The sequence below is a fragment of the Pholcus phalangioides genome, unplaced genomic scaffold (genome assembly GCF_987345545.1).
Source record: "Pholcus phalangioides strain wild (caught in Gottingen) unplaced genomic scaffold, Ppha-v1.0 ptg000015l_1, whole genome shotgun sequence".
NCBI lineage: Eukaryota > Metazoa > Arthropoda > Arachnida > Araneae > Pholcidae > Pholcus > Pholcus phalangioides.
The window spans coordinates 110,882,917-110,909,552 of NW_028301608.1; the positions used below are offsets into that span (position 1 = coordinate 110,882,917).

Below are 26,636 nucleotides of genomic sequence, written 5' to 3' on the forward strand. Positions count from 1 at the left end.
ACAATGTAGAAAAACTTGCATTGTACAGCATTGTGTATGTTTTCATCCGTATTTACGCTTCTTGATTTCCATGAAACATTTCCTCAGTGAATCTCCCAGTTGAGAGGAATTTGAGCGTTTTTTAAATTCCTCGGCTCATCCCAATCAGTAATGATCGTTTTTTGAATTGGAGAGTAATCGAGGAGAATCCGAGTATAAATGTCTGCGCTCATGTGTTCAAGGTCCATGTTTACGGTTCCCATTTAGGTGAGTGAGTTAATGAGGGCTAAATTTATCCCTTTTAAGCCAAGACCAGCTGATTAACGATTGAACGACGACGCGAGCGCTCTTTCAACGCAGTTCGCGTTGGGAAACATGCTTTATTTGCCCTTCCGTTTCGAATCATTTCCAAATTTCACTTGGAATTTTAAATTTAATGAGTTCTTATTTCAATCATTTTATTAAATTCATTGTTTTTTTTAATGAGTAAATAGAATTTTTTTCCAAATTCGAAAAATTATTACATGAGTAGGTATAGAGCGGTTAAAGAGTGTTTTATCGAAAATAAGGGTATAAATTACATGAACTAATTTTAAATTTATCTTTTTTTTTGTGGATAAAATAAGGTGATTTTATGAGTGTAACAGTGAAGTCAGTGGCACGTTATAATGTGTATACAGTACCCGAAGCGTAGAAAAAAAGTATGAAAATTTGATTCGTCGTTCCCACAGTACACTTGCGAACGACACTTGCTCTTGTTTTTATTTAATTACTTGGGTTTTTTAGTCACCTAGGTGAGTGAAATAGAGTGACTCCATTGAGTGGAGAAAGCAAAACTACTGGAATGTTTCATCGGTTAATCCCAAAGTTTTGGTGCCTAGTTTCAGACTACGCCTAAACAGTGATGTGCCACAGATGCCATCCTTTCTGGCATGTTTTTTTAACGGCATTAGTTGTGGCTTTCATTGCGTAATTTTAGTAATTAGCGCCAAATAAAGTCTAGCGATGAAAAAAAAAAGTTGTCAAAGTTGCAGTATGCCGTATATTAAGAATTTACCGTTCCATTAATAAATCTGACTCAAATTGATACTCAAACAGTTTTATTTTTTAAGGTTTTGTATTATCTGATCACTAGGTCTCGGATTTTTATGCCCATCATTGCTGATAGGTAAAAAAACTTGAATTTATCTATCAGAAATAACATTTCATCTTTAGGGATATAAAAATCCAAGCCCCCTCCCACACTGATCGCTATGATTCTATAAATTCCAAATATTTTTAAACCTACAGGTGAAGAGGACTAGAAACTGTGTATAGGTCTACAGTGGAAATCCTTTTTTATGGTAATCATTTATATTAGGAGCTCTCAAACCTTTTCTACTAGTGGCACCCCTTTCCCCTGATCAATGTTTATCTGTTGCGTCCAAGAGCAGTTGAACAAATGATCGCTTTGAAAAACCGTTGTCAGGGGTGTGGTGGCGCACAGTTTGAGAACACCCCCCTTCCCTGGTCTATATAATATTACTGTCTAGTCCTGATGTATTTTTTCTAACTATGACTCTTTTATAACGATATGCTTTTCTAATACTTTGATTATAGTCATGATATAACAATAATTATTTTTGCATAGGTATTTCTCTGTACTTTTTTAAAATCTTTATCCAGTAGAACTTCAATCCAGGGGGGGGGGGTTCTTCAACAGCTTGTATACATGTATTGATATGAACCATCTGCTGTACTCCTTTCATAACAGACTAGCTGATTACTTTTCAGATTACCAAATCCTGCAGCTTCACTCGTGTGGATTTGGTAATCCGAAAATTGTTTGACAATGATTCCCTCCAATAACATTTGAATCCCTCATGACCCCCTTAGGGGTTGCATTTGCAGAAATCCCATTTGAGCGAGTCATTATATTATAAAATACAGTGGAACTTTGGTTAACAAGCTTAATTCGTTCCGCCAATGTGCTAGTTATTCGAATCAAACTTCCCCGTAGGAAGTAATGGAAATTTGCATAATTTGTAACACAATTATTCATTCACATTAAAGTGATTAATAAAAAGGGCTTCATTCAATAATACACCACGATAATAAAATAAATAATACAATAAAATATATGATATAATAATGTCATAAATAAACATGCAATGCGATAATGTCTACAAATTAACTTACTCTAAACGACCTTGAGAGGGAGGAGGACAACTTAGGGACCCACTTTTTTCTGCAAACTTATTCTCTTTGTCCGACTTTAAAAAAGAACATATCTAATGACATTTGCTTTTGCCTCCATTTTAGTATTTCTCAATAATGGGGAATTTGCATTTTTCTCAATAATGGGGGAATTTGTATTTTTCTCAAAAATGGGGAATTTGTATTATTCTCGGACAGATTTATTTCTCGCACACTGCTACAGCTTTATTTCATTGGTCCCTTTCTACAGAATTTTGCACAGATTCCAACCATGGGCGGAGATACGGGGGGGGGGGGGGCCCAACATCAAAGGTGGTGTCGACTGATCTAATGTATATATGAATTGACATCATCATTGTGCCTCCAGCAATAATGACCGTGCCCCCCCCCCCCCAGACTTCTATAAGTGTATCTCCGCCTATGATTCCAGCATTTTGCACATCTCTCTCTCTCATGTTATTTGAAGTGAGGCACTTTTCTCTTCTTCAGAAAAATACCCTTCATAAGATCTTGCTGTTGTAGGCAATGGAGGTCGATCAGTTTGTCTACAGTCACCTCCTGGCCAAGTGGAATTTATATATATAAAAAAAAAATTCCAAGCGCTCATACACATGGTTACAATGCGACATCTAATTTCGTATCGTAAAACCAGTCAAGCCTGTACACGGGTCTTCATTTTTCAAGTAGGGCACACTGACTGGAGACTGTGGGGGAGAATATTACCCACAGTTCCACAGTACATGTGTGGATGAAAGCGAAAAAACCATCAGCTCATTTGGGATAACATGATAGTAAATAAACAACGCTCAAAATTTTTGCTCGTCATGCGAATCAGAACTTTTTCAAAATCTTTGCTCATTATGCAAATTGCTTGTTAACCGAACCGCTCATTAACCAAAGTTCCACTGTATAATAATGAACAAATTTCATATTTATAGATTCAGCTATTTGAGCTCAGCGATAAGTGCCCCGTATAACTTTTGAGCCCCTCATGACTATTTTAGGGGCCAAATTTTGAAAACCCTTTCTTAGTGAATCTTTACGTCAGGAAATAAAATTATTGACCAAATTTCATAAATATAGCTCCAAACCTGTTTTGGCTCAGCAATGATGAATCAGTGAGTCAATTAGTAAGGACATGTGTGGATGAAAATTATATATATAAGTACTTATATTAATATGTCTAAGAAGCTCTTTTACGCCATATATGTATTGCTGATCTTTGTTACTATTAAATTCTCTAGATCAGTGTTTCTCAACCGCCGGGCCCTGACCTCATTCACACCAGGCCACGAGTGATTAACTGTTTCACATTTTTCCTTATTCATTTTCCATTGGTCGTGCATTTGACCGGACCTTCGGCTCACGAAAATGAATAAAACAGGGCCGCGGATTCAAATAAATTGAGAACCACTGATCTAGATAATCACTGATGCTTAAAACAATACCCTTATTATATATAACATTAGAATATAGCTTCGCCAGCTCTGTCCCTTCCGGGATATAAGCCTTTTACCTGTGTAGGTTGGATCATGCTGGGGAGATTAGAATATAGCTAGCAATAAAAATACTAAATTGTAGGACTAAAATGTCTTTTAATTTAGCTGTGCTGATTACATATGATGCTTAAGGAAAGCTATTACTTATTCGTAGTGCAAAAGTAAGAACGGCAACATTGACAATAAGTTTTTGACTGTTTTAATAATGAGCATGTTTCTGATGTCAAAAACCTAACTCTGTGATCTCCTATCACACATATTTTGAATAAACGGCTGTATTTCGCTTAGTAAATTGAACACAGGTAATCAGTAGTTTAGATAAAATGGACCATGAAACGATATCTGTGCTAGACTCTTTGTATGTCGAAAATTTGAAGTTACAAATTATAATTATTATAATAAATTAGTGTTTAAAAATAAAACAATGCTCAAAAAAGTAAGTCACTCATTACGTTATCAACCAATTGTCTTCAAAATGTAATCCAAAAACATTAGGTTTTCAACAGTTTAAACTAATTTTTGATGCTTGCATCATGTCGAAAACCCAGCCTTGCACTCCTTTTTGGTTAAATGGGAGTGTTTTGCTTTTCCACATAGAATCGGTGAGAAGGGCACTGCATGTTCAAATCCGGTCTTTTTTTTCCGAACCCCATTGTTGCCACAGTAGTGGTCGACTGAAGTTGGTTTTCTGTTGTTCCCAACTTCAAGGTGCAAATGCAACCCGATCTCCCCTTTAAAAAGTCTCGCAACAGACCTACAAATGGCAAAAATGTAATTCAATCATAACACACCACTCACTTCACTTCTGAAATATAGGTGGCAGCACTGAAAAATCAAACACAACACTCCATACGCATTCAGACTTTTAGGTACACACACAGTTACACTTCCGGCGCAACTCACCAGGTAGTAAATCGGCCATAGATGGTGATAGACCTGAGTTATGCTCAGTTTGAAAGAAAAAAAAAAGAAAGGTTTTTGTTTCATCAATCAGTTCGATAAATATAGATCTATATATATCGAGTGTATAGGGGTCTGTCCAGTCTAAAATTGGGTCTGTTTTCAGACTCTTCACCAAATTCCGGATCTGAAAAAAGGATCCTTCATAAAATACAAATCAGTAAAACTATTAATTTGGCATTTACATTTCTTTTGTTATTAATTAACTAGATTATTTCATTTTCCACAAAAATTACTTATTTTTCACAAAATTGACGAGCTTTTACACAAAAATAAGGAAAATTTTCACAAATCGGAGCCCTATAAAAAAATTCTGCACATATCCCTGGTGTACGAACAGTACTGTATCAGCCTTCCTTCATTGGTTCCAGGCATGTTTTAAGTTCTAGTTAGTACAACAAAAGTACTAGTATTGAAACTTAAAACTCGATTATTTCGAATTGAGAATTTTCTTTTAGCACTGTTTGTCTCACCAATTCAGTTGGTTGTAAAATGTTGAATCGAGGGCACGATTGGGTACCCTTTCATAATTCTATTTCCGAAATTTAAATACAGTTGGCACTGTTTATTGTAATTATAGATAATGTAATCAGTTGGTCATTGTTATCACTTTTGCAAGAAATGGGATGAACTAATATCATAACATAGGCAAAAATTTGTTTACAGTTATCTGAACTTCGTATAATTTTTCTGTCAAAATTTTTTTGCACGTTCTAAAGCTAATACTTAACCTAACTTAATTTTTTTCCTCTAAAATATTGTTATGAGGCAGCAAGACTATATAGAAGGCTAGAAGGTGTTCACCAAAATTTGGCAATCAGCAAGCATCAAAATTTTCCTTTCGAAATCCAAAATCGGCATGACTGCATGTATCTGCTTTATCCATATGTCCCATTTCAGAGATTTTTTGGTTTGGGAGATTTGAGATTTTTGAGAGTAATAATGACAGGTAATTTAACCCAAGGTCTTTAACCTACTCGTTGGCCGTGAATGGTGATGGCTTGCATGGTGTCACGGTTTTTGCAACAGGAAAATATCCCTGAAATTTCCCTTTTACTAATGAAAAATCCCTAAAATAGTTTAAAAGATCCATTTTACCAAATCCAATAAAAGATCCATTTTACCAAATCCAATAAAAGATCCATTTTACCAAATCCAATAAAAGATCCATTTTACCAAATCCAATAAAAGATCCATTTTACCAAATCCAATAAAAGATCCATTTTACCAAATCCAATAAAAGATCCATTTTACCAAATCCAATAAAAGATCCATTTTACCAAATCCAATAAAAGATCCATTTTACCAAATCCAATGAAAGATCCATTTTACCAAATCCAATAAAAGACCCATTTTACCAAATCCAATTGAAGACCCATTTTACCAAATCCAAATTCCGTACATTGATTTTTGTATGGAATTTAGATCCGCGTAAAAACCTTCAGTGTTCTCGTCCTCCAAAGTTGGCAGCTATGCATTTTAACAGAACTCAACAAAAAAATTAAAGATTGTTGTTACTGAACCTGTGCGAACAGGCTGAATCCCATCACTGACTGTACTGCCAATGCATATATCTTTTTTGCACAGACACAACAAATGTATCCGCATCTCGTCACAAAATTACAGATGCTACATGCATTCACACTACACTGGAAATTGGAGGCAGCAGGAAGGCTTATGGTTAGTTTTGGATGAAAAAAAATTCAATCCGAGTTTTACCAACTCTTCCCCCCCCCCCAAAAAAAAAAAAAATTATAGGTGCACGAATTCTGGCCCCACAAAGTATGCTCCGACCAGCCTAGAAAAACAGGGCCACCTTTGCAGTATTGTAGGGTCCCTGAGCCAAGCAATGTAGGCCTACTGATCCTTTCCCCCCCCCCCCCACAAGTTCGGCACAATTGATTTGCATTGTCATGCATTTAGTAATCTCATCTAAGATTTCTCCATCGGAAGAGAAGGCCCCTCCAGGCAGTTCTGATGTGTGGCACATGCTTCCCTATTATCCATTACGGCTGCCCCTAATGAAAGTGTTCCTAAATGTATCAATCCACACAACTTGATAATTATACCAATTTGTGGCTCGCAAATGGTATCCATTTTTCTTCTCTGCCAGCAGAGTTAAATATTATGCTTCCATTACCTCCTTGTTAACGCAATAGCCATTGATATGACAAAATAATGTGTTAATTATCAGTCGAATAAATGAGGGAAAGGAAAAAGGTTTTTTATTTTTTGTTACTTTATTTTTTGTACATACCATACATTTTATTCTCTATTTTTGGGGGTTGGCTTGTACATGGTTTTTAAATTTCAGGCTATTTCGGTTGTCCTCAAAGGGGGGGAGGGGGGTTGGCTTGTACATGAGTCTATAGAGTATATAAGCATATGTTATGGAACATGTAAAGTCAATTAGATATAGTTAATGCATTTTAATCTATGTTATTTTAATATTTTGCGGCTTGGTGCTACTCTTGTCCCTCACACCTGTCCAAGTCCAGTCCTGGAAATAAAGTTGGAATAAATTTGTTACTAAATCCAAAAACAGTTTCTGACAAAAGAGGCAGTAAGACAAATAAGATTGGAGAAACTGCTCGTTCTTAACATGTCGACAGTCATAGTAGTGATAAGGCAGATTCAGATGATTTATATTAGAAATTTTGTGTGTTCATTATGATTTTTTTTTAAAGAAGATTATGTGAATAACTATTATATGAAGCTATTTTGTGGATTTTTTTAACAATGAGAAATGATTTTTACAATGAAATAAGCAAAATCTGGTAATATTTAAGAGTATTTTTCAGGCATGTAGGCCTATTATTTAAGTTTCGTGCCCAACTGGGCATGTAAATTTTTTTAGATTTGTCCAGCCCTGACCCAAGGATATATGATGTCACTCTTCCCTATCCATAAGAAGTTTTCAACAGCTGGCTGATGCGAAGATAAATTCAAGAAAGAAAATTACTTTTTTCTTTCCTAAATTCTTCACCTCAGGCAGCTGTTGAAACCTTTGTATGGATAGCAGAGTGTGGCATCATTCTTGAATAAGACCCCATCTGGTGGTAGTGTCAGAAAATGTGAGCTTTCACATGAGTTAGGTCTGACTGTTCCATATATGCTTCCGTTCAGCGCACACAAACTCTAAGGAAAGATTGGGGTTAGTTGCCCTTGTAGTATAGAGGTCTAGCTCACTCATCCGGTAAGTTGGAGGAGTTGGGTTCTCCGCAAGGGCAATTGAATTTTCTTTCTTTCCTAATTCTTAACCACTCTCTATTAGCTATTCTATTAGTTCTATTCTCACCCAGCTCTTGAAACCTTTTTATCAGTTTTCTAGCTCGCCTGACGCCTGGGATTCATCAAGTCCTGGTATTGGGCAACCACAGAATATAGCTAACTGAATTCTCTGTCCTCATTATCACAGGGTTGTACCTGTAGTACGCAAATTTCAAATTATTATGTGATAAATGTTTGCATTTATTTACCTGAACCATACTGATATTGAATTTTTTTCAGCAATGGTTTAGATACATTAAACCACAAGATCTTGCTCATTGAGAACAAAGAATTTGCTTTACAATGAGTGAAGATGAAATCAAATGGACGTGCAATGTGTGTACCTATGAAAACTGGCCCAAGTCTCTCAAGTGTACAATCTGTCTTTCACCTAAACATTCTCACATTATATCGCAATCTGACCAGGCACAAGATATCTACATGGTAAGACCTTATTTTCATATGAATTTCATACTTCCATAGATACATGCGAATTGATAATGTCACTGTTCAATTTAATTAGGATATCTTAAAAAAATTCAAGGTTGTAGATCCTGGGGCGTCATCTTCTCCTGAGCCAACATATAAATAGTGAGGAAAGAAATACTTATAAAACTCCTTTTGGCTTATTTTAAGACTTCTTTTAGGACTAACAAAGCTAGAATGTGGATTATCTCGGGGTGCCATCTTCTCCCGAACAAATTGTTTCTTGTTTATTTTGAGATGGCAAGAACGGCTTTCATCTATACAAATGAGTGTGCCGATGACCGATGATGACAATATTGAGCTGAGAAGTGGACCTAAAACATGTGTTTTTACTGTTTTTGGCTAGAATTTTGCCCATATACAAAGTTTTAACATGTGGAAGATGTATTATGTATTGAGGTGGGCAAAGATTATTTTGAGTCTTTCTTTGGCTAGTCAGATCTATTGCTATAAATTTGCTAATGATGCTCCAATTTGTGTAAATCACTTGTCAATGTTAAAAAAAAAATCATTTATTGATATAAACCAGCAGTTCTTAACCTGGGGTGCAGCATTTTTGGAGGTGCAAGATGGAAAAAGAAATAAAATTTACTGATTATTTAGAAAAACTGAGATGTTGAGAAAATAGGAGTGATATTGACATTTTGACACCTAACTTTTTGGCTTTCACTAGGAGAGATGTCTTGTGAGAAATTTGTGTTGCAAAAGTTTCTTTTTCAGTTAACAAAATGGTACTTGCTCTCGAGAAAAAATATTACGAATATTCAAAGTATTCTGCTCTATGTTAACATTTGTACTGCCTGTTATTATCACGCTTGATAAAAAATTTAACCAAATCTCAATCAAGCATTTATTTATTGTTGTTAGAATCAATGAGTTTAGAACATTGAATCTTTCATTCAAGTTTTGGGAAATGTTAAAAAAAATGTTTTTACTTTAGTAACGAAGTAATTTTTAAAGAAGAAAAAGAAAGAAACCAAAATTTTATATCAAAAATGCCAAAAAGAAGAACTAAGTAATATGTAATAGAATCGATAAAAATTAATTAATGCAATTGAGTACAAAAAAGCTAAATTTTATAACTAATTGAAAATACATTATCCAAGGATGTGCGGGAAGATACATCATATTACACTGGCTGTGTGGGATGGGAAAAAAGGTTAAGAACCACTGATATGAACAATTCTAGTTATCAACCGAGTTAATAATTAATTTTCACTTGATAAGATTTTCAATAATTTTTCTGCCAGTGGAAGTTTAGGAAATATTATGTAGGTAGCAGTAAAAAATGTTAATGGGGAGTAGCCTAAATCATAAATTCTTACTAAAATATTTTGATGTGATGTTATATCAATAGTTTTCAAACTATGAGCCTGAATTTTTTTTGATTCCTTAGCAAGGCTTTGACACCATTGTCAGGTATTATTACAGCACATATGCTTTTTGGTGTTTGTGTATTTGTGATATCTGAGAAATTCAGTTTCTTGTCATGTGTGAACTTATGTTTCCAGAATATAATGAATTTTAAAGTTGTAGAAGTCACGCGCACTTGGCAAATGATTAATGTTTATGTAAAAGACACTAGACAAATAAGATATGGGGAAAGATTACTCTGTATGGTAAACTACAGGATGAACCAATGCATTTACATAATAAGTTGTCTTTCCTGACACATTGCCCTGGATCTGTGCCTGAAATGATGCCAACAGTGTAACTGACAAATTATCAAACTAAACACACAATGCATGCCATCATAATCAAAGTGCAGTGCAGTGACAATATTCAAAAATGGAACTTGCTTTGTGGCCGTTCCCCATAGATATGTTTTTTTTCCACAGTTGTATGTAGAGTTTATTTTATTATTATTATTTATTTTATTATTTTTTTTGGCGCTTTTAATATTATATATTTATTCAAATTTTTTAAGCTGAGATATCAGCTTTGAATATGAAACTGATTTGGACACTCTCTCTGTGTTTATGTGTAATTTATATTTCTTTCTCTCTGCTAGTTGGCGCCTCTAATATCCGAAATTTGTGGAAATGTTTCTGAACAGACCTGTGTTACACAAAACCCCCATAACAAGTGGACTTGTCATGTATGCACCTACATGAACTGGCCACGTTCCTCAAAATGTGTCCAGTGTTTGACTAAGATGAATCCAAACATCTCTCTCAATAACAGCCCAGTGAAAAACAAAAGTCCTGAACGAACTGCTCCCAGCACAGATCTTTCATGTTACAACAATGAGCGGAACAAGAGTTGGAGTCGATCAATCAAGTGGTCTTGTCTCTCTTGTACCTATGAAAACTGGCCCAAGTCCACCAAAGTGAGTAGCAATCAATTCATCATTAACCTTGCGTTTTCTCTGCTGAAACTGCTACAACAATATCTTTTTTATATTTTGCTCAAAATGTCCAATATATTTTTAAACGCATCACATATTTTAGTTCTTCCATGAACAACTAATGATATCTTTATTTGGCACCACATTATCACCAAATACAAATACAACGCCACAACAGGCAAAATGCCCAACGAGGTGGCTGGGCACCAAAAGTGTTGGAGTTTTTTGATATCACTATTTTGTGTGTGATACAAAATAGTGATATACACCAAAGTGTATATAAACCTCTTTACAGAGGCAATACATTTAACAAATTTTGTTTATTAACTACGCAATCAAAATTTTCTTGCAAGGAATAAATACTTAAAAATACACTTTTGGTGGTACTTACAATGCCAGTTTGGGGCATAAATTTAATGGCACAGGATGATAATGTTGCCTCTTGATATAAGGATAATCCCTCTACAACAATATTTTTCTTGGTTCGCAAAGTATCATTATATCGAGGTTTCAATGCATTTTGTGAATTTAATACAGAATACGCGTATGCAATGAAAATGAAAGTGCAGTGAAACATGTAAAAAATGGAATGTAAAGAAACACTGAAATAATATTCAGTTTTAGACAGATTTCCATTTTATAGAGGAAACCACACATCAAACCACTAATCTTTGAGCAAACTATCTTGTGATTCTATTTAAGATAGGTTTCATTGCATAGCATTTTCAATAACATGTTTGCAATCACTCGCATTGTAATTTCCTGTTTATTGAGGGGCATAGTTTCAACATTTAATAGGGAAATATTTCACCTAAATAATGTGATTTAATTTTTCAATTTCACAAATAAATTAAAAATCACTTTTTGCTTCCATAAAAAAAGTGAGTTAACAATATAGTCATACGTAGTTAATAATTTTTTGCTTCAATAACTTCTTATTTGATATTTCAGTGTGTTCTATGCCATACACCGAGGCCCAAAGTGGAGCAGTCAAGCCAAGTGTGCAGTGACCTCGATGAAGGCAGGACACTGACCGCATTAAGTGATAATAACTCTCGTCTTTCACCTCCATTGACACATAATCTTGTAAATTCTGCCGCAAACATGAGACAGCGAAATCATGAGAGTCCACCATGGTGTTCAGAATCAGGTGCAATACAAGTAGGTTTTTGTGCCCTTTTAAAAAACTTTTGCTCTCCTTTTCTATTTAATTTGTTTTCATATATTCAAGCTAGTATTCATTGTATTGTATCATTTGTTTACTAACCCTTTGTAGTCTAAGGTATTTTCAAAAGCATTCTTAGTGGTTTAACATTGCAAGACCTTTCACCATTATCAAAAAGAGTTGAGTTAAAAATGCTGAGTCCACCTCGACATAGGACTGCAAAGGGTTAAAAAAAAAACTCTTTTCTTAATTAATATGTGGACAGGTAGGATTGAAGTGATCCTTCTTATACTCTGATGTTTCTGATAGAAAATTTGCCTTTTTCCCCCTGATATTAAATCTGTAACATAAAATTTGTTCTTGAATACAGCCAAACTCTGGTGTGATTTTATTTAAGGGAACAACAAAATAATTTCATCATAACTGTGGTTTTTAAGGTACTAGTATCAAATATACACGTAATCAGATGCTATCATGAAGGAGCTGTTTCATTCTTATATGAATAATGCCAACACAAATACTGAGCTGCTAAGTCCCCAGGATATTGTGGGAGGCTCCCGAATTTCTACTCCATTTTCCGAACTCCAAAAAATTCTTATCTCCCGAATTCTGACCATGACTGCAAAAAATCCCTACTTTTTGGAAAAGAAATAATTCCTAACAAATTTACCCAATTAGACTGTTTTTTTCCCTTCAAATTAATATCTAAGTGTGATTTAAATTGTTGACATAGCATCAAATCACAAAAAAAATTTATTAATTTTTAATGTTTGTGAATTGCTGAGATTTTCTTGGAAAAATAACAAAAGGAAGTAATCTGAAAAATGTGTAGTTAAATTGGAGATAGTTGAATTTTTGTGGATGTGGGAAGCAAGGCTCAACAATATCATTCTCTATGGGAATCGGCTGGAACCACCACTTTGTTGACGTTATAGACAAAGTTTGTGTTGAAACAGTTTGACTGCATGTTAATATACTTGAACACTTTAGTTTAACAGGAGGTTATTGAACTAATGCCCTTTTGCTTTGAAGAATTGTAAAAAAATATTTTTTTTTAAACCTTCCACTACCTTTTTTTTTTTGAGAAAAAAAATATTTTAATAAATCAACTAGAATACAAATATCAATAATGTGCTGAAAGGTAAAAAAAAAAAAAAATCACCAGTGAGAGGAGGGATCTGAGGGGACATGTGTCCTATTGGTGTTTTTGTAGTGGACACATGTCTTAGTGGTATAGTAATAATGATTGAAATGCAATGAACAACCAAGTTATTTTTTATTCAAATCAGTTTTGCAAAAGATGTTAATACAAGTAAATAATAAAATATCCACGGGCAAGAGACATGTCTCAGTGGTAGCAAAAGGGTTAACTTCTGTATTTCTAATAACTGTACTTGCAGTAATTCATTCAACCAACTCATGGTATGAAAAATCTTCTTTAGAAAGGTTCAAGGTGTTTGTTACACAACTACTAAAAAAATTGTTCTATTTTCCAAATAAAAGACTTTTCAAAATAATTCTGGCTATTTCTCTTTTTTCTTTTTTATATGAAAAGCTGTATACCAGACTTTTTACTTTGTGAGATTTAACCTTTTTGTACAAGACATTTCTACATATATGCGCTTTCAAATACATCAGGGAGAAAAAAGTGAAATATCTTATATACTCGTATGCTATGGTGAAAGTAATAAGTCTGCTGATTACTATCCATTTCAGTAAGTTTGACATGGTAAAAGGGAGGAGTAAATTGCCCAATGGTGATAAACTGGAGTTGCGCTTGATAAGAGTTGGGCAAATTTGTCCACACATAAGAGAATTTATGACATTTACAGGGAAATTATGCATAATTCTTAACTGGTGTTGGTAATATGATAAATCTTCAATGAGTTACTCAAATTCACTGCAAATTGTGCATAAACTTCAGTCTAAGGTGATGAATTTAAACAGTAATGTTAGTTTTTTGCACATGTTAATATTACAAGATTTACAATAATTACTGTTTAATCTTCTTTGTGCCTATTTTCATTTAATCTGATTTTTATGGCAAAATACCGATAGTTTACGTAGCATATACAGAGGGAATTGATGAACTGGTTAAATGAATAGAAAAAAGGCGATAAATTTTTCCATATTTATCAAATTTTCCAACTTCGTTTGGGAATCATGCGAAACTGTTGATAACACAAGATAATTGTTGTGATCTCGATGGACCAGTAGTAAAGTTTATTAAACTTATTTAGGCGATTGTCTGGTTACAACATAACTGTAGAGTATGCATAATCATTGGTTTATCACTTATTGTAAGACATATACAGGGTGCATAGGTAACAGCATGCGTAGCATTTTACTGGGAACCATTAATATCCAAATAATGTGTAGTACTCAGAAACGTCATTCATATTACAAGGGGTTGTTTAGTTATTAAAATAAAAAAAATTAACTTTTTACATGGACACTGTGCCCAAAAACCCAATTAGAAAGTCGTTGCCCTGTCTCTCCTGATGCAAAAACAAAAATTGAGACAGGGCAATGACTTTCTGATTGGGTTTTTGGGCACAGGGTGTTGGTGTAAAATTAATTTTAATAAATATACTATCCCTTGCACCACAAATGATGTACCTGAGTTCTACACATTATTTGGATACTTTTTCTAATTGGAAGTATGTCTCTAGGATCAACGGTTCACCAGTAAAGTGCTGTGCATGTTGTTACCTATGCATTCTGCATATTTGTGCAGGACTGCCAGTCAGTTAAATATGGATTTTTCAGCCTTCGAATAATATTTATTGGACAACAGATAAAAAGCACTCTAAAGCAGTTTTGTTTGAGTCAGTGATTTAAAAAAGGAAAATTATGTTCATATTATTTGTATTTTTTACTATTTCCTCAGATCTACATTTAACTACTTCAGTTAATACAGTCTTTTTTTTTTAAACTATAATTACTTATTTTTACATGTACAGTTATTGTATAATTGCTAAACAACACAAATATATAAATACTTTAACAGCGTGAAGATCTTCTGTCTTTGTTGTTATCCCATCCCGGTGTTACCAGATCTGCAGTGAAACGAGTTCCATCTGATATAAACAAGAATATTGCATCTGACATACGGCACCAAATAGCAGCTTCACTTAAGCAGCGCCGTGGAGAGTTTTCATGTTATTTTGTGACAGACTTTGTTACATTCTCTCTGCCTGCTGGTAATGTTTTCACAAGTTATTTACATATGCTATTAGTACATATAAGAATAAACCAAACTTAAAAATGGTTTTCAAATTTCATTATGGTTTTTTTTTTAAATTACAAAAAAATATTTTTCCTGTGATATACTGAGAAATAAGTAATCAAAAGTACTTATAAACATAATAAAATAAAGAGTATTCATTACCAGAGAAATCAGAACATGTTAAGCCATATTCATTATATTGTTTATTGTGGATGCTTTATTCTAAAACTTTGTGTTATATTTATTTATGGAGAAGTATTAATCCTTTGTATGCTTGATATTAACATAGTAAAGTAGCAACCAACAATAAAAAGGCGAATAACAGAAAAACTAAAATTTTCCTATGTGATTCTGTTTTCTAACCAACCAGATAACTCAATTTCTCAATCAATCAAAACTGGACTTGGATGCAGGCACTCAGCTCCATTCTGACTTCTACTACAAACTGTACATGCACCTTGAACACATTCCTCAGTAGAATTTATTGGTACATGATGCAATGTTTGCTTTGAGTGTATGCATGGCCCTAACTTATTTATATTGCCAGAGTTGTGCTCGTTTCGTGTTCTTGCTGGTGCCGCCATTTGTCTTCATTCTAACTGCAGTGCTTGACTTTTATGCATATTTTTTCCCCGCTGAGCAACCAAGAGTTAAGATTTGATTACGCAGTCAAGGGGGTCATTAGTTAGCACAATAGTGTTTATATATTTATCCTCTGAAGATGACAGCCAGATGGTGTGTTAAAAATTTGTATGTTTCCTTATTATCGCTCTATTGCCATTTCTTTATTACCGCCTTTATCTCTGGTTTTTTCTTTTCTGTGTTACATATTCATTAGTTAAGTTTAATAAGCCTGTGGGTCTTAAACTTTGCAGAAAGTAGGTAACATTACATATTAACACAAACTATTTTTGTTATGATACCCAGTGTTGTAATTCAGTCAAACAGTAACACATAACAAGTAGGATGATAAAGGGTCATCCTAGGGCATTTTTGTGCAGCTGACACTGTGTCGAATGCTTATAAACCCTCTTGTATATTTTTGCTGCTCCTGCATTGACTACTACTACTACTTCACAAAACCTAACTCTGGCCATATCGCTATGTTGCAATTTACTGCTATCAGTGAGATGGGTTGGAAATGAAGGCACTGTCTATCAGTGGTTGCCTCAAGCTTGTTAGGGAAAATATCTTATCTATATCCTCTCTTGGGTTCGAACCTGGGATCGTGACAGCAACCTTCACAGTGGTAGACGAGCATCTTACCACCATGCCACTCGGGTGTTCCTGCGTTGACTGTCACTTAATTCAGCATGATACTTTTTTATGACCACTATTTTTCTGAAAGCATAAGAGGTGGGAGGGGCAATGCAACAACAGCAACAAAACAGCATTTTCCTGTGTTCCTTTGTAAGTAGATACCAGATAAGTAGATACACTTGATGAATGTATAATTTTTGTTGTATTTTTAATTGACATTCATGTTTGTTATGGGCATTTATATATTTCTATCAGCCATCTTGTTGGGCAATTTGCCTGTTGGAGTCTATGACTTTGTTTGGTAGATCTTTTGAGATTCCATGTATTAAAGAAGAAAAAATCAGATAAGTAGATATATATATACAAGGCTGGACAAATCACAAAAAAATCCAGGTGCCAGAAAAAGTTTTTAGATACCAATATCAATTTTTTAAGTCGCCATGAGAACCTGACGCTTCTCCAGCCCTCTATACAAACAAGTTACTTGGTTAATAGTATGCACCACAAATTACTGGCAAACTGTTGACCCTAGAAGCATACTTCCAATTATAAAAAGTATTCAAATAACATGTGGAGCTCAAATAGGTCATTTCATTCATATTAAAAGGGGGGGGGGGTTGTACAGTTGATTAAAATAAAAGAATAACTTTTTTATATACAGACATCTTGTGCTCAAAAACCCAGTCATAAAGTTGATGCCCTTTTTGCGACTGAGGCCAACAAAAAAAACACTGCACATTTACTTGTATATTGTTCACAATTGCAAGTGCAATATTTCAATATTTGCTGAGATATTTGAATTAAACAAATTGAGAAAAGTTAGTAGAAAACGTTTTACTCATATTTAGGCTGTTTTCGCCAACTTTTCTCTGTTTTCTAAATTGGAATATCTCAGTGAATATTGCATTTAGAAATGTTTATATGGAATTTTTTTTGTTGGTCTCGGGAGAGACGGGGCAACAACTTTCTTATTGGGTTTTGAGCATATGGTATCCCTATAGAAAGTTAATTCTTTTATTTAAACAATTATACAACCCCTTGCAATATGAGTGACTTATTTGATGTCCAAGCAAGATTTGGATGTTTTTTTTGAATGGAAATAAGCCTCTACGATCAACGGTTTCCCAGTATGTGATGTGTAATTTGCAGTGTGTGATGTTAGCAATGCACCACCACACATATATATAGATACTGTTCAAGTATAAAAAAGCACTTAATGGGATACTTATTCTATATCTGAAATCTTGGAGCAAAGTTTGTTTGCTACCCAATTAGTCCTTGTCAAAATTTTTCCTGATGCAGAGGTACAACAGAATGGCTTATTGTATTATTCATTTTTTTTTTTAGCTGTTTCAATATTTATTACTCTATGTATAGTAATGCCATTGAAACGTTAAATTCCATTTCTTTGAAAAATATGTTTTCCAGAATTAAAAAGTTTCAAAATGAAAATACGATGAAACCTGTCTGAGACGGACACTATTTGATACATAAACCAGTCTTGAACAAAATCAAAAGATAGCTTGTTCAATGATTAGTGCTTTGATGTACATCTTTATAAAACAGAATATTTTTTCAATCCGTTTTGTACAGGTTTCCACTGTATAATTTTATGAACAATATTGTTATTTTGAAAATTTTTTAGTCATTCCTACTTTGCATAAATCCATGTCGATTTGTATTGCATGCAACACAGTCGAGAAAGGGGTGGAAAAAACTATCCTATTAATTGAAATATTTTTGTTTACCTTCCTTTTCACTGGTGAATCAGAAGTTGAAGAATTTCACCCTGTAGTTCAAGAAAGGCTATTTGATGAGCTTTTAGACCGTGATGTACAAAAAGGTAAGGGAATTTTTGAACTCATATTTTATGTATTTGTTATATTTGTTTAATTTGTCATATTTTATGTATTAATTTGTTATATTTGAGTACAATAGACCTCAGTATGTCTCATCACACAGAGAAACAGGCCTGCAGTGGTACAAATATTATATCATTACACTTCTAAAGTATAGATGACAGCACTAAAAAAGAGACAACAAGTCTCTTATCTCGCGATGCTACACAAGGTTGTGTAGCATCGCGTCAGATGATTCTACTTTTTCAGGAAAGTAGACAAACGTGAAAGTTCAATCACAAACATGTAATTCTTGATGCGCAGTCGCTTTACGTAAAAGAATGGAATTGTCCAGCATTACATATCTATACTTTTTGCGCAACCTCTGAACTAAACTACAGTAAAACTTTACTAACTTTTCACCCGTATTAAGTCATCACTTCGATGAAGTCGTCATTTTTCTCAGATCTCGTCTGGCTTTCAGAGATAACAATGTTATTATACCCCTCTTTTACTCATCATTAATTTTGGTTATGTCATTGCTATGGAAAAGTTTGAGAGAGAGATGAACAGATGATTTCCATGTATCCCTATAAAGAAAGAGCTTGATAACAAACAACATTGTTATATGTTTAGAAGTGACCATAGAAGCCTTATGTACCAAATCGGGACAGCTCTAGTAACAGAAGTTATGCTGAAGAAGTGTTAGCCAACTAAAAAAACTGAAGTTCTAGAAACTTTAGGGACTGTTTGAGCCAGACCCCCCCCCCCCATCTCTGCATGGCCCCTGCTAATTTAAGGCTTCTAATTAAAACAAAATATATTTGTTGGAAAACCAGACATTTTTTCCCAAGTAGAGTGTCTGCTTGCCTTGCCTAGGACCCCCCCCCCCCCAATTCAAAATTGGGCCCTGTGTTTGAGTTTATCTTGTATTTGTATCATGAATTACTGATAAGTGTTCAGTGTATTTTACCGCATAAGTAAAATACTAAAAGCTCAAAAAAAGTTTTTTTTTTTCTTTTGTAATCTATAAATTTTATCAACATTGTAATTTTGATTCATATTTTAATAAATTTTATATTACTTTAAAATTGAGATTTTTCACAACATCGCACATAGAAACTGACAGCACATCTCTTAAGTCGTCACTTCACTTAAGCCTTCATTGTTTCTTGATAATGTGGGTGACAACTTCTCGTTAAGTTGTATATCCTTCTGTAAGTATGGCTTCCAGAACACTGTTTCAGAAACATTCATACTACAAAATATATTTGTATAACCACATCTCTTTCTCACAAGCCCAAAGCAGAATGTTTTGCATTGTTCTGCAGTGAATTCTCGGCTGACTGGAAATTTTCTGTGGTAAAAATCACCATAATAGTGTTTTCTACACTTTTCCTAGAATTCTTTCAGATTCTGCAGTTGCATTGATTGTTCTGCAACATACGTTGCAGATTTCATCATATTCTGCTTTGGGGCTCACAAGCATACTTTTATTCTGTAATTTCTTAGATGTCAGACAATATAGCAAAAGAAATGCCTCAGAAAATGAAAGTATGGGGGGGGGGGGGGTGGAAAGTGATTCTCTAGTCAAATTAGGATTAAACCTTCTTATGCAATTGTGAAAATATTCTTTTGCAAAACCTAGCTCATAACACTCCCTCCTTAAAAAATGTAACTTTCTCTTTATAAATGTTTGAAAAATACTTTATTTATTTACCAGCTATAATTCCTGGCGCTGCCTGGGTTTTTCCTTATACAGGGAGCATAGATGAGGTGGCAAACCAATGTAAAGGGATAAAAATTTCGAAAATGCATTGTTTGGGAACCATATTAACCAAGGTAAACATTCCAAAAGTCATTGTTAAGGCCCACAAACCATTGTTGCTCGACAGTTTTTTGCTCGTTTAGGCTCTGGCAAACTTTTAAAGTAGCCTTCGTTCAAGTTGGGTTCTGTTTGGTATATATATATATTTATATATTTATATATTTATATATATATATATATATATATATATGTATATATATTTATATACGAAATTTGGCAACAATCGGTCTAATGTTGTGGATTTGTGTTGTAATTTGTGTGGAAAACATATACACAGATACACACAGAAAATGAGTTGAATGATGAATCTGGTTTATTCTATTCAAATATTTTACTGTTTTTTTATGAATTTGATCTTGCTGATTTCTACTAATTCTCTATATACATGTTTTTTTAAAGAACTAGAAGAAGAATCTCCGATAATCAATTGGAGCCTGGAGTTGACAGAAAGGCTTGGTTCTAGGTTGTACGCTCTATGGAACAGGAGCGCTGGTGATTGTCTGTTGGACTCTTCTCTGCAAGCAACTTGGGGCGTGTTTGATCGTGATAATACTCTGAGACAAGCCCTTGGTGATAGTTTGTGTGAGGCAGCTCCCGTGTACGTTTAGCCTTTTTTAGCTGAAATTTATTTTATTGAAAAAGTAAATTATGAGACTAATTGATGGTAAAAACAGTCATAAAGTCAAGGTAAACTGTTTAGTTGCCATGTTGCCAAACTAATACATATTCTATGTGTATAGCTATAAAATTGCCTGATTATTTCATGGGAGAAACTAGAGGTAGTAAATAAATGTTTGTGTAAATTTTGATGAATTATTCAAGATGTTTCTCATTGCCACATCTTGTACTTCATAGTATTTTTTCTTATTTCATACAATTTCAGTCAAACTTTTGTTTCTTTAGTGCTAAACATTATTATGAGTTGGGCCAAAAACCAATAGTTATAATTTTAATTTTAGGTTATATCCTCGCTGGAAAGAAGCAGAAACACTTCAGGCAAATCTGTTGCAGTTTTCTCTTGATGAAACGCAGTGGCAAGAGGATTGGGCTACTCTGTTATCTTTGGCTTCACAGCCAGGTTCTGCACTTGAACAAATGCATGTATTCACTCTAGCACACATTTTACGGCGTCCTATCATTGTTTACGGTGTAAAATACGTCAAAAGTTTTCGTGGTGAAGCTTTGGGTTATGCACGTTTTGAAGGTAAAATTTATTTTTCATTCTACATACGAATGTGAACCGTAAACATTAATCTAGCCCATTTATTTTTTAAATTGTTGTTCTAATGATAAAACTTTTGACAAAATTTTTTATAAGGGGGGGGGGGGGTTATATATAAAGTCAGAGTGTGTGTGTTATAAGTCAATCCTCATTTTGAGAAAAGTTTTCACTAGAAATATTGTTATAGAGTCCCATGTTAAAAAATTTATAATTTCATAATCCAGTGGGAACTATTGAAGCTGAGAGTTAGTTAATTTTTTTTCTTTCAAAATTTTGGCACTTCTAAATTGCGTTTCTGCGCTTTAGTCAGAATTGTTGAAAATTGACTTACACCACTCTTAACTTTAACCCCTGTCATATGCCAGAGAATTCACAAGTTCTCAAGAATTGGAACCATCATAGTGATTTCCAGTTTGTTAATTTGGTCTTCATATCAAATAAAAAATGTCACTTTTCATCCATCAGTGTGTCTACAATTATAATCTTTTTTTTTCCATTCAAAATTTAGGCATCTATTTACCATTGCTTTGGGAGACAAGTTTCTGTTGGAAATCTCCTATAGCACTTGGTTACACTAGGGGGCATTTTTCAGCACTCATTGCAATGGAACCTGAGACGGAAGACGTTCTTGGTGCTGGAGCCAACAATCGTTCAACTGAAGAACTACAGGTCGCGTTCCTGCCATTGATGACAGCTGACCACCAGCGGTTACCAATTCATTTTCTCACCCAGGAAGAGGTAATAATTTCATTTGCTATACTGTTGACTTTTTTTTGTCTTATAATTCAATAAACTGCTTATACACCTTGTGAACATTCCTGCAAAAAACATCTAACGTAGCTGTGCATGTCAGAATGTGTTGTGTAGAGTTGTTTGTTTCTGAAGAATGTGCTTATTCGTTCAAGGAGGGCTGCCATCTGTCTTTTAAATTCTTAAGCAAACAACTTGGCAGTTTATTTTGCTTGTTAGTATTGTGCATGAAATTTCAAATAATTAATTGTAGGCAAATATTGAGAGTTCACAAACACTGCATTTTACTTTAAATAATCTACTTTTGCAATCTACTTTTAAATAATAATTCTATGTACTTTCTTCTTAGCCTATGTAGAAATCAGTTTATTGCCATGAGGTAATTTGCTGCTATCTTATTCCTTAATGGATAAGTTGTGCCAGGATTTGTTGATGTGTTTTCTTATACACACGTGTGCTATTATCTGCTTTTGAAGCAAGGAAATGTATTTATACAGTGAAACCCCTGTCTAAGATGAACACTATATGAGATGGAAACCTGTCTTAAATGGAACAAATATATAGTCTAGTGAATAATTAAGGTTTTTTCAATAATAGGAAACCTCTTTAAGACGAAAACTGTCTGATGTGGAAACAGAAGGCATATTTAATCTATTTGTAGACACAAAACCCGCTAAAATGAAAATAATTTTTGGCCAAGTGCAAGTTTTTGTCCTTTTGATGGGAGGAAAGTGAAGTTGTCCTGATCCCCCTTTTGTTAGGCTAACTCTTTCACTTGGAAAAAACGAAGAATGCTTATTATCTATCTGAACTGGTTCTGGGGTCGGGCTTGAGAGGAATCGAATTAATTATTCAAAATTCAGTAAAAGCTTATTCAGCATTTCGTTTATGATCAAAATAGTGACTTGTGTTAGAAAACACTCCTATTTCTTGGATAAAGTTTGATAATTTTGGGAGAGTAGTACGTGAGGAAAGGCTGAATTATACTGTTCACAATTTAGCAATACCGTGTTTCGGCTACTGCAAATATTTTCATTCAGTGTAGAGATGGCCACTAGCCACAAGAAACAAGTATTGGATTTGAACACAAAAATGTTACAGAAATGTAGAATCTTTCTTTCACACAAATGTTATTGGTTGTTGATCTCATTGTCACTGTTCTTTTAAAAAGGTATGCAATATCTCAATTTTTATGTTGAATACAGTGAAACCTCTCTACAACGATATTTGATATAATGATATCCTTTGCTACGGTAAATCTCTCTCTAACAATATTTTCAGAAGATTTTTGAAACAGCTGTAACAATATTTTTTAAATTTTGTTCACAATCATTTCGAATTTAATTTCAATTTGTTTTCCTTCTGAAGGCATCAGATAACATCAATATTTTGCACTAAAAAATCACTGAAGCTAAAGTTATTGGTATTGCTACTTTCTGTGTAAGACATAAAAGTGCAATGCAGTAAACTTCCTCACAGGGGCAACACATCTCGGTGAATTTTTCTAAGAAATTAATCAGTTACAATTTTTTGCGACGAATAAATAGATAAGAGCACGTTTTCTGATAGTATTAACAATGTTGATGTAGAAAAGTTTGATCTCGCATAAGGATAATTTTGTCTCTTGATATAACAATGTGCACCTCTATGAAACGGAAACCTGTTTGGAACGGAAAATTATTTCAGTCTCTTGACCTTCCATTTTATACAAGTTTCACTGTATATTCTTAGTTTTAAAGAACTCAAGATACTATTTGTTGACATTCAAAGTTTAATATTTGCAACTACAGATGGGATGAATTTTCGGCTGCTACTCTGTATTTATCCTTTTTGCTGAATAATGCTTCGGCATTATGCTGCTTCGTATTTGTCCGAATATCACTGTAAACCTAAGCACAGCAAACTAATTTTAAAAAATTATATTAATTGGAATTTTTTTCATAAATTAAAAATTAACTCATTTTATTTTATTTTGTGATGCATATTCCTTTCCGTGAAAGAGGTTGTGTCAGAGTAAATTTTTAGGATAAGGAGAATATAAAACTGAAAATAGAATCCTACTGCAATAAAGTGGAAGTGAGCATGAATTACACAAATTCACTAACTCAAGGATGTACACTGTACTCAAGGATGTAGACAAGATATTGTACGTATTAAGCTACTGAAAGAGGAAAAAGGGTCGAAAGCATTTAAAGAGGAAAAAATAAGAAATAAGAAAAATCTGAAATTTTTTTATGATGCATTACTAGTCAGGAGTGAATAATGGTCGACGCTTTCTTAATTAAATTTAAAATTGTAAGACGTGTTGAAAAAAAGATTCTGTAAGTAATATTAACCCTAGATTCATAAACATTTGTCTCACAGACCGCGCAAAATACGTAAACACTTGTAACTTTTAAAGTAAAAGAGATAGAAACATGAACTTCTAAGTACCTTCCTAGATCGTTCAATAACTAGTATTGCGCCTGTCGCATGTCAGAGTGCACTTATGCTAATGGAGTTACAGTGAGTAGGTCGTCCCACAGACGAATATTTATGAATAATGTTGCTATTTTAGAACGGGTGTGATTATTTGAAATCGTTTTGAAATTGCAGAAGTTCTTGGTGAAACTTCTTCCGCTGATCAAACACAACCCTGTGGATCTCAGAAAAAAAATTGTGCCTTCTGCGATTATAAAAAACGTTGAATGACGAGGTTCTGTTGTACCCAATGTAAAAAATTCATGTGTATGGATCACTGTGGTTTATTATGTGTCGATTGCTCAGAATAACTATTGTGTTCATTTTCATTTCAGAAAATTAATGATTTATAAACAACTTTTCAGATTTAAAGTGTTTTATTTATTGCTCCTTGTATTCTAGAAAACAAAAATCATCAATATAATATATACCTCTGAGAGACGAATGTTTATGAATAGTGTATCTCCCATTCATGTTTATGAATCTAGGGTTAAAATACAATGTCATCGTTGAATTTGATTGTCAGTATCATGGCAGTAAAAATCTTTCAATTACCAGTTTTTTAATATTTATTTAAATAATATATTGCAGAATTAAAATTCAATATCAATCATTTAAAAAATTACCAATAATTTTATTTTCAAATAAAAACACCAATTTTATTCATAACTGTGATGAACTTTAAGAAAATTGATATTCAGCTGCCAAATATTTTGGTATTTGGCCCAAACATTAGCCGAATATTTGGCTATTCAGCCAAATTACTATTCGTCCCATTTCCATTTCTAACAAAAACGATTTAAAACTCTATGATTAATTTTGCATTTTCTGTGTTGTCATATGCAGCTTGGACGCGAAGAAGAAATACTTCGGCAGTGGATGGACTGTTGTATTACAGAAAGTGGCATCTTAGTAGCACAGCAACAGATTCCAAAAAGACCGCACCTTGTTTCACAGATGATGGAAGAATGGCTGGATTTTTATCGCTCTCTCACTCAACGACCTCATAGTCCAGCATCATCATCATCCCCACCTGAACCACGGATTCCAGTATATTCGAGTGATGCAGACTCGGACTAAATACCCAGTTACAGAGAGATGTGGTTAGTAACTCTGTTTATGAAATTGTTATCCTGTTTACCAAAAAAATTTTTTTTAAATATTTTTATGCAATGATTTGAAGTGTTATGCAAGTGTGAAATTTAAGTATTTAGTGAAATTAAAATGTGCTTGCTTGTATTGCAAACTTTTACAGGTGCTGCATGTCACTGGTCATGTAAATACCATGCAATGGATTGTTAGATAAGCTTGTCCACCCGTCCAGCCCAAAAGCCTTCCTAACATCTATATATATATTGTGTGCGTATATATATATGAGAAGTTTTGGAAGGAATCACACAGCAAAGCAAACTATGCAGCAGCATTTAAATCATTAATCAATCACATGTGACACCACAATTCTCAGGAGAACAGTTTTCTTTTTCCTGTCTCATAGTATATGAATATATTTATAGGAAAAAAGCATTAATTTATTTGTTTTCTTGTTTGTTTTTTTGTTACATTTTCGAATGGACTTCTAATTCAGAAACAACTGTCACTTGACAAATAGTCAGTTTTTATTTGTATATAGGCTTTTAGCAAGCTTGTATATTAGAGTGATATGGAGTGAATGACAAATAATATTAATTTTTAGAGCGTTTTCTTTTTTTTTATGTTTCAAAATTTAAGATTGAATCATATAGAGTGACTTCACGTTTGCTAGTTTTTTGTTTTTTTTTCCTTGTGCAAAATGTGAAAGAGCATGTTAGAAAAGTTGAAATCAAAGAATCGTGTATAATTATGTTATTTGTTTGTATTAAAGATCTCTAATGGATATGATTGTGTATGTGCCTTAGAATTTTTCTTTTTTGGATTTTGTCTCACGGGTCTTTGTCAAGTTTTTCCAAGCATCAATCAAAAATGAATGATTAGAGTATTATCATTGTTTTAGCCCTTTAAGCGATTTTTAAAATTTTCCTGATCCACATTATAACTGCCACATTGGAAATAAAATCGTGTTAAAAACCCGTGATATTTCAGGGTAACAAAAATAAAACAGATCAAGTTTGACGAAATATCTCGATTGCAGCTGTAAGAATTAAAAATAT

General features: G+C 33.7%; 1 protein-coding gene across 2 annotated transcripts; it reads left to right on the forward strand.

Moving 5' to 3' along the window:
* The first annotated feature begins 38 nt into the window (after positions 1-38).
* On the forward strand, positions 39-26,362 carry trbd (ubiquitin thioesterase trabid). 2 transcript variants are annotated; one of them, XM_089245152.1, is made up of 11 exons: positions 39-246; positions 8,145-8,348; positions 10,402-10,719; positions 11,689-11,898; positions 14,913-15,105; positions 18,163-18,234; positions 20,457-20,655; positions 21,017-21,261; positions 21,788-22,017; positions 25,336-25,592; positions 25,745-26,362. In XM_089245152.1, exons 2-10 carry the CDS (start codon positions 8,208-8,210, stop codon positions 25,567-25,569), a joined length of 1,842 nt encoding a protein of 613 aa, XP_089101278.1. In that variant the 5' UTR covers positions 39-246; positions 8,145-8,207; the 3' UTR covers positions 25,570-25,592; positions 25,745-26,362. The 2 variants fall into 2 exon arrangements, with proteins under 2 accessions (XP_089101278.1, XP_089101279.1); XM_089245153.1 differs by having other exon boundaries at positions 109-246; positions 18,166-18,234.
* The last annotated feature ends 274 nt before the right edge of the window (positions 26,363-26,636 follow it).

Bases quoted from the DNA above. Each gene is read 5' to 3' on its own strand.
- trbd (XM_089245152.1), top strand. From the start codon at position 8,208: ATGAGTGAAGATGAAATCAAATGGACGTGCAATGTGTGTACCTATGAA. The intron at 11,899-14,912 runs GTAGGTTTTTGT...ATACTTTAACAG, and splicing joins CAGAATCAGGTGCAATACAA to CGTGAAGATCTTCTGTCTTT. The intron at 21,262-21,787 runs GTAAAATTTATT...TTCAAAATTTAG, and splicing joins GGGTTATGCACGTTTTGAAG to GCATCTATTTACCATTGCTT.